The 9,518-nt window shown below is 35.4% G+C and overlaps 1 protein-coding gene across 1 annotated transcript in view; it reads right to left on the bottom strand.

Moving 5' to 3' along the window:
* LOC107725174 (bone morphogenetic protein receptor type-1B-like) overlaps positions 1-9,518 on the bottom strand; it is a 69,776-nt gene that overhangs the window by 12,889 nt on the left and 47,369 nt on the right. The window contains exons 4-8 of the mRNA XM_016534346.1: positions 6,944-7,094; positions 6,760-6,863; positions 4,847-4,943; positions 3,702-3,840; positions 1,935-2,127 (exon numbers count right to left, since the gene is read on the bottom strand). Coding sequence (XP_016389832.1) covers positions 1,935-2,127; positions 3,702-3,840; positions 4,847-4,943; positions 6,760-6,863; positions 6,944-7,094 — 684 coding nt within the window. The remainder of the gene's footprint in view (positions 1-1,934; positions 2,128-3,701; positions 3,841-4,846; positions 4,944-6,759; positions 6,864-6,943; positions 7,095-9,518) is intronic.

The raw sequence follows: 9,518 nt of genomic DNA, 5'->3' as shown, positions 1-9,518 counted from the left end.
ACTTTAAATGTGAAATTAAAACCGCCAGTAGGTGGCAGCAAGTCACTGTTAATAAGTGAGTCATTGCGACTGAACCGAATCATTTAAATGATTGATTGATTCAGGAACGAAACACCGTCATGTTGCTCAGAGACGCACAAAAGTGCTGTGGATGTGTTTGGAATTATTTTTGTTGTCGCAAAAACAGGCAATATGGTGTCTAAAACGTAAGTCTCTTAATTAACTTCTAGTTTATTGAACTGTTGTAAAAAAAAAAAAATCAATATCACATTTGTAATCATGATAATTTTTGGCAAAAACAGCACTCTTCATGTGAAATTGATTAACTATATGAAGTGGTATAATTTACATTTTCTGCCCCCATGTCTTGAATTTGTGATCATTCTGAATGTATTTTAATAGACTTAATCATGCAGTAAAAGAGCGCACTAGACTTCACGTAATGCATGCGTGCACTCTGTAGGTGTTTTGAATGTCGTTTTTTTTCGTCGTGAGAATATTCAGCAAAAGAGCTCACTTGTATATATCATGTTATGAATAAACAAAACATTTTGAATTTTTACCTCAGTGTGTTTCTTCTGAGTTTCTTTATGTGTGCTGTTACACTCATTTGTTCTGAAGTCTCTCACAAAGAGACAAACAGAGTGAGCCTCAACAGCGCGAACTTGATACCAAAAATACACTATCTATTATCAATCGCTGTTTACATTGAATGTAGGCTAATAAAATTAGAAGAATCATTCTCGCGTTTCGATGCTTCGCTGGGTTTTTTTTCTTTTGACACATGTTTTAATCAGGCTATTTGTCCGGTCGGGCAAGTAAAAAAAAAACATTTTAAACTAGCTAGAAGGCTGATCAGCTGTAGCTCGACCTATATTATTATTATTATTATTGAGAACATTAAGAAGGTAGTTCGACCTGTATTCTGCTACTGCGATTCTCTCTGATGCAGTAATACCACGGGGGAGAAAAAAATCATCTTCGGTGAGTTCGGTCTGTCCCATGATTGTAAGTCATTCGTTCCGTCAGACTGAAGATATTTTAGACTTTTTAAGGCCTTTTATTAGGAAAACGTTATTTAAGACATTTTAAGACTTTTTAAGGACCAGCGGACACCCTGTAAATACTATTAAAATAAAACACTAAAAATATTAAACATTTTATCTGTTTACCTGTGTGTCATGTAAATGTGTTGTTAAATTACTGAAAAGAATTATCTACTCCAAGTAAATATTTTATGTCAAAGAGGTTCGACTGACAAAAAGGTCTGGGGAATCCCTGTTCTAGAAGAACAAAAAGATTAGCAATTATTGCATGAATATAGTCTTAATGTACATTTTATCTGTTTACCTGTGTGTCATGTAAATGTGTTGTTAAATTACTGAAAAGAATTATCTACTCCAAGTAAATATTTTATGTCAAAGAGGTTCGACTGACAAAAAGGTCTGGGAATCCCTGTTCTAGAAGAACAAAAAGATTAGCAATTATTGCATGAATATAGTCTTAATGGTTTTTTTTTGGCCCATCCTTGACCTAAGTAGTTAAACTGACAAGACACTTTATTTTATTTTAACAAAGACCTTTGTTAAATTACATTAGAATATATATAGTGCAGTGGAGATATTTAAACATCTATTGTTATGAAGCACTGACTCATTTGGCATCGAACAGCAATAAAAAAAATAACGAGTTCCTTTATTCACCTTAATTATACACATACTGTCCCCCTTAATAGCTTCAGTGAAATTAAATATTTTTATTAGTGCACCTAACTACTTTTTCAAGAGGGTAGTTGAATAACTTTACATTATGAGTTGCTTTAGCTTGGCAAGCACTACCTTTCCTAATAATATTCTGTATATTTGCTACATTAATAGTATAATAGTAGCATGTAAATGTAAGGGTGTTTGTGTGTTTGAGAGAGAAAGTCTCACCCAGTATATTCTCATGTCTCATGAGCACAGTCTGATATATCTCTGTCTCTCTGAACCAGCTGGCCTCCTCTGTGGTGAAAAAGACTTTCACAGCTACTTTCTCTCCCCTCCATCTCCCCATCCACACCTCTCCATAACGGCCCTTCCCGATCTGTGTCACCATCTGGATCTGCTTGGCTATAGTGCGCTGCACCTACAGACACAGACATACACATACTATACAGTCAGATAGATAGACAAACATGAAGTGATTGATCATACACAGTAAGAGCAGTGACATTTATTAAAGGGGTGGTTGACTGGGTTTTTTCTAGGCTTGATTGTGTTTATGTGTCTCGTTCCCTTCGGGGAACCATGGTTACATACGTAACCTGGAGACGTTTTCTCTTCCTCTTCTCTAAAGCAGTGCAGCATGGCCTCGCCCCCTTTGCTGCGTGTTCCCGGGGGCGGGGTTTATCTGGGTTCGTTACGTAACGGACCTGGGAAGAAGCTCATTGTAGTTTTTGTAGGCATTAAACTGCCAGAATTTTAAAAGACGATATCTCCGTTTGCATTGAACTTTCAGCGCTGCAACTTTGCAGATATTGTTTATGCTCAAACAGCAACATTACACCCTAACTAACGTTAAAAAAGTGAAATCGCAATCAACCACCCCTTTAAGAAAACAGGATGAATGGGGCAATATGAAATCTGTTTTATTTTTTCTCATTTATTTATAATAAAATAAAATATATATTTTATATTTATATTTTATTTCTTCCCCGAATTCTGTGTTTTCCATTGTAATTTTGTTTCAATGGTTTAATTAAATTTAAATAATAAAAAAGCATGTCTAATTAATTCAATTCATAAAACTTTTTAGTTTTATGGATAGTTTAACAATTTAATAACTTAATAATAATAAAACAATAATAATAAAATTATATTCATTTTAACGTTTTAAATTGTAATTTTCTGGATTTTGTTTTAATGGTTTAAGAAAATTTTAATAATAAACAAACAAATGTCTAATTATGACATTTTTCAGATTCAGTGATGTCTTTTCATTTTCTGAATTGTGTGTTAATCAAATTAGTGCATACAACTTTTAATAGCTACACTTTATTTCCATAGTCCACCTTAGACATTCTACTAACAATAACTTTGCAACTGCATGTCAACTAACAATTTGCAACTAACATTGCAGTTGCAATTAACAATTATTTTTATTTTTTGCACCAAAAAGTTTTACTTTTTAAATGAAAACAGAGATGAAAAATTGTGATATTTTGTGATATTTCTTAAAAAACAATGTTTTATTAAATTTCATCATCATCATCATCATCATCATTATTATTAGTACTACTACTAATACTACTTTGAAATACAGTACATTATACTGTACAATTGCAATACTTTTCTTTCATAATTTCCTCAAATTAGACCAAACTTTTATTTTGGCGGGTTGTAATGAAGATTTTGCTGTGTGTATTAATTGCACCACTCATTCACTGTGAGACACACTGACTTCATATTAAATAGTAGTCTTTTTGCAGTTTAATAATCACAGATACTAGTTCATGTTTTGATTTGATTAATTGTACAGTCCTACTTTTGATCTATTCATCAAAAATTCCATGACATTCCACATTATACAGTAAATTCCATTTTTTTTAATGGATTCCATGATTCCATCCGTGTTTTCTACATCACAGAAATAAATCACAGGGCTCTATGTAGATGCTGATTTCATGTGATCTGTGACTGTGTGCAGTGTGTGATTCTCACCAGCAGGGGGAGTCCTGACCCTGAGCCGGAGCTCTGGGACTGCTCTATGAGATCCCGCAGGGATTCTCCCGGAGGAATTAACGTCTCATCCGGATGCAAGCCGAGGTTGTAGCGTGGGACTAACTCGTGACGCTTATACCTGAAACACCACACAGACCACTTCAACACCAGACTAACATGACCAAAAGTCCACTCAAACGCAACCTGGGGATTCACAAAGAGTGTCTGTCACTGTCATTCTGTTACACTGTGGAAGCTTCTGTCACGAAAACAAATTCCTCGTATGTGTAAACATACCTGGCAATAAAGCTCATTCTGATTCTGATTCTGATTCTGATTTATATTGCGGTCACAATGATAAAAAACAGCTACATTAAAAAACAAAGATCATTATAATAATGTGGCCGATTAAAGTTTAGAATAAGGGTTAATCTGGTCTCATATAACCAGACACTGTAGTTCATGCTGACCAAAAGTTCATAGTCATTTTAAGGCAAGAACTTCCCAAGTGAAAAGGTTAAAAAGTAACTGATGCCACCATGCTTCCCTAGTTGAATGATTACATTAAGAATTGCAATCATTTATGAATTACAAGTGTTCTGAAATGTTACGTTTGCCATGTAATGCTATGAGGCATTATCCAGCTCATCCCTGGTAAAACTGATCGTGTTTGAGAAACAAAAAACAGGAAAAACTAACAAAAACAGTACAAACATTGGAGAGCCAAACACTGAGGCTGCAGTCTGCGGCGCCATCGCATAAATAAACACTCATTTGAAAACACTTCCAGAACAGAAAACTGAACATTGGATAAAGCCAGGTTTTGTTGACTTGTTAGATATATTGACTTATTTTGTATATCTCTTTTCATCAAAGAAGTCACCATGTTTTTAAGAATAAAATGTTGCATAAAATAAGGAAAATTATATACAAACAAACACCTCTATAAAACCTTCTGAATAGGATTAAAACTGTAAGGTTTTGATGTAAGTGCTGTGTAAGTGAAAGAAACTCATACAAGTTTGGAACAACTTGAGGGAAAGTAAATGGTGACAAAATCTTAATTTTGAGGTGAACTATCCCTTTAAGTAGCTTTATTTAAGAAACTGAAGTCTGTGTTTGTGTTTGTTTGGTAACTTACACACCTGAAGTAACAGAAGATGATGATGAAAGTGAGGATGAAGCTACAGACGGTCACTGAGATGAGCAGAGCAATATGATGAATGTCTCCCACCACGTAACCTGCACACACACACACACACACGTACGTATTATTACATGTCAAAGAGCCGATGGTTAACACACAACTCTTACATCATCACACTGACTCGGCTCTATGAACACTTCCTTCAGGAGCTGTGTGTGTGTGTGTGTGACGGACAGAGAAGCTTCTATTCTGCTGTGTTGATTGAGGGGAGTTGTATCATGACACCCACAATAAACCCTACAGGTGTGTGAGAGTTTCTAACCTATATATACTTTTGGGAACAAATCACACATTTTTTCTAGGAATGTTGCCCAAAGGAAAATACTACAGAGGTTAAATAATGTTTTTTTTTAATTATTATTCACTTCAGTATGTTTTTGAGTTAGTCTATAGTAATCCAGACTAGATTATTATTATATACTAATATACTATTATAGTTTTAATATTTTGAGTTAGATTTCATTTCTATATTCAGTTTTTATTTTAATTTTAGTTTTAGTAATTTTTTTATTACTCATTATTATTATTAGTATTATCATTATTATTATGTTATTTTTTTAAGGCTTCATTTATTTTAATTTCAGTCTTAGTTTTTTTATTTCCAGTTTGTAATTTTTGTGCAGTTAATTTCACATTTTTCATTTAGTTTACATTTTTCATCTTACATTTTATATAATTTTTTACTTCAGCTTTATTTCAATTAACAAAACTATTTTTCATAGTTTGAGTTAACAATAATAACCCTGTTGCCAAGGCTTTGTTATGTAGTTTCTAAGGTATTTTGAGTGGATTTTAGCACATTGCTCTGCAGTTGCAGTGGTGTACTGGGTTGCTGCCAAGGCGTTGTAATTTAGTTGCTAAGGTGTTTTGAGTGGTTGTAAGAATGTTGCTATGTGGTTGCTAAGGTATTCTGTACAGTGGCCGAGAGAGCTCAATGCGCTGCAACTTAAGAAAACACATGCAAATAGAAAAAGCACCAGCAAATTAAGAAAACATCTTCATCAGTTTGACAACACACACGCTGCAAAAACTCACAACACAACCAAATACAGAAACGCGCTGCAAATACGCACAACGTGACCAAATACAGAAAAGCATTGCAAGTAGCACAGACCACAACGGAAATGTTCCAAGGGGAACCCAACAACCCTTACGAAAATGAACCATGTTTTTATTATAGTAAAAGTGTAGAAATGATGCTTTTGGCATTTACCATTACCTTTTTTTTTTTTTTACCATTTATGTATGCAGCGCGTTTCTGTATTTGGTTGTATTGTGAGTTTTTGCAGTGCATGTGTTGTCAAACTGATGAAGATGTTTTCTTAATTTGCTGGTGCCTTTTCTATTTGCATGTGTTTTTTTCATTTGCAGTGCATTGAGCTCTCTCAGCCACCATAATTCTGAGAGGTTTTTAGCATGTCACTATGTTTCTGCTAAATGGTTCAACTTAGAGTTAGAAGTTAAAATCACTCAGCCTAATTATTGACAATAGTAATAATGATGCTTACCTACACAAACACCACAAAATAACTTCACATTTTAGTAAATTTAAGTGAATCTGTGATTAGACTGGCAGATGGTTTCAGCATCATTACTCCAGTCTTCAGTGTCACATGATCTTTCAGAAATCATTCTAATATGCTGATTTGCTGCTTAAGAAACTTTTATTATTATCGTTAATGCTGAATACAGTTGACCTGCTTCATATTTCTGTGGATTTCTTGATGAATAGAAATTTCAACAGAACTGTTTAATTCAGTGAGTTACATAAGGCTTTTGTTTCGTCTGTGCTTGAGGACTGATGCACTAACACTTAAGTGGTTTATTTTGGAAATTAGAGCAGTTTATGACTCACTCGGCACTGAAACTCCGATCCGACCAGACCCAGACAGCCTGACGTCACCACAGCCGCTCCACCCTCTTCCTCCACCATGGTGAAGCAGTAACCATCCGTCCTGAACACACAACACACATGTAATGCCATGTAAAGTATGTGTGCAAGTGTACGTAAGTGAGGCGGGATGTGTCCTGATACCTGCATGTGTTATTAGTGGAGTCCTCCGGACAGTGATGGTAACAGTAACACCACAGGAAGCGCTGAGGTAGAGCCGGCGCATCACTTCCTGTCTCCCGACGTTCTTCCACCTTCCCAGAATTCCTCAGCAGCATGGTGTCCAGAACATTAGCTGGTGAGGAAGAGAAAGAGAAAATGGGTCAGTTATCATCCTGTAGTATCTGTCAGAAACTCACACAACATTTATCCAACTCAAAAATGTGCTTTATTTCATTCCTTCTTGTTTACAGAGCTGAATAAAACTGAATAATTACTACAGATCTCCAGACTCTCAGGATCAAAACACACAGCTTTGAAGTATGAAATTTATGGCACCTGGGGAAATATGGCTGCAAATATCACATCATTCTCACTCTTTCATCTTCAAATATTTGCACCCCGAGACATTTTATAAATTAAACAAAAAGATGGAAATGAAGTTTGGACAGTCTGTCACTTGTTTTGGAGCGATATGAAGAGGTTATTTGAGAAGTTTGTTTAAAGAAGGGCTTCTCAAACACTCGATCTGAACGGCTGCTGAACTTGTGAGCAGGTAAGCATCAATGATAGACTCGCTAAAAGTAATATTGATTTGTTTGTGTAAAACATTTTTTTAAATGAAAAAAGTTTAACTGAACAATCGAGATTGTTTGATCAAACAAATAAAACTACAAAAATACAAATATACAAATGATTATTACACCACAGTCAGTATTCAATCACAGTACTCATTAAACAATTAAAATACAGCCCTAATTTGAGAAAACTTCTCATGGTTCTCAATATTATATATATGAGAATATACAGGCACGTGCACAGGTAGGGCTCAACCTGTGCAGAGCACATGCCCTTTTTGCCCTTACACTCCGAAGTGCCCTTTTTTTGGTGATTTCTCATATATATGTGTGTGTGTGTGTATACAAACCTACAGTTTACTCAATTTCAAGGTCGCTGCTTAGTCCTATTTGAAGTTAGGAGCAGAAGGGCGGTTTTTAAAGCATATTTCATAAATTAATTGCATTCTAAAGCACAGTATACAAAACTTAAATACGTGATTTGATAAAGAACTCTGATCAAAATTAGAGAACATTTACAGATTACCACCAAGTTATTTGGTGTTAATCTGGCACCTGGTGCTAATTTCCATAATTAAATGACAAACCCTATTTAACTGGCAGCATTCCTCCAATTTTCACTGAGATTGCAAGATGGCCAAATGAAGGCCAATGGGATGACACTTTCAGCCACTGCAAGAGAAGCTGGTCATTCCAAATCTGTCCAATTCCAAATGACACTAATTCATTCAAGTCCCCCAAAAAGGCTGGTCATCCACATAAGACAAGTGCACGAGAAGACAGGATAAAGCGGAGACTCTCAATGGGGAATCGGTTCAACACTGCAGCTGGAATTGCTTGGGAGTTCAGTGCTAGAGTATGTGAGCGGAGTGAAGCGGCAACAATTTCCCCTCCGCGCTCCAAGCATTCAATAGTCACCCCGCTCCAGTTCAGCATTTCCCGCTCCACTGATCAGAAATGCCGCTCCGCCTTCGCTCCATGACCAAATTTGCAGCTAAAGTATTTCAGTATGTTTTGAAATATCACAAAGTTCTGTTCAGAACTTATTTTAAACGAAAAATAAATACACAATATTAGAAGAATAGTTTTAACATGATTTATTGGAACACTGCAATTAGCCCAAGTCAATATTAAATCACTTGTCTGTGCAGCGTCTCTCTACTATGGTGAAGCTGAGGGTTGTAGTTATTTCAGAAACAGACAGAATATGCTGTAAGATTTCCGTTTTAAGCTGATAAATCACAGGACAGCGTTGACAATAATTTTCAGCACTCCTGAATGTTTCTATGTGCACGCGACCTGTATGTTATATGCGAGCTTGTGTGTTGTGCACGCTTGCAGCAATGTAGCAGCACATTCGTTTAGAGGGAGATTAACTACCTGTACAATAAACTGTTTAAAACTTGAATTCACCCAATCAATATTGAGTATCTGCATGCTACAAACAAACATGCTTGAGATATAACCACCCGTACTCGTCCATCGAAGTCATTAAAACCTTCACCTTCTTTCTGATTTGAGTGATCCACATATCTGTCAAGCTAGCTAATGATGTTTAATGTGTGAATTCTTGATAAAAAGCAGTTATATTATGGGCTGTTGGCATTAATTGTTCTTGTGATGGAGCGGTAGTGAAGCGGTCTTGGAGCAAGTGAAAACCACGACGCTCCGACTTTCAAAAAAATATTTTGTTTTTAATCTTTCTGTATTGTAATCTTTCGTGCTACAGTGGTTACTGTTCTCTAATTTTGATCACTGTGTTTTCCACAAAATAATATTTTTTGTTGACATTCTCTGGTTATTTTGTAAAACATGTTAGTAGAACAGTGGTATACCCACAGCTAATATTCCTTCAAATTTTGAGTGATGAAGATTAACAATATTGCAGAAAAAAGTCAAGTATTTATATATTGTTCTCTAATTTTGATCTCCACTGTGTATATATATATATATATATATATATATATACACACACACACACA

Source organism: Sinocyclocheilus rhinocerous, unplaced genomic scaffold (assembly GCF_001515625.1).
Source record: "Sinocyclocheilus rhinocerous isolate Xijiao unplaced genomic scaffold, SAMN03320098_v1.1 scaffold516, whole genome shotgun sequence".
NCBI classification, from domain to species: Eukaryota; Metazoa; Chordata; class Actinopteri; order Cypriniformes; family Cyprinidae; genus Sinocyclocheilus; species Sinocyclocheilus rhinocerous.
This window is presented reverse-complemented; position numbering and strand designations above follow the sequence as displayed.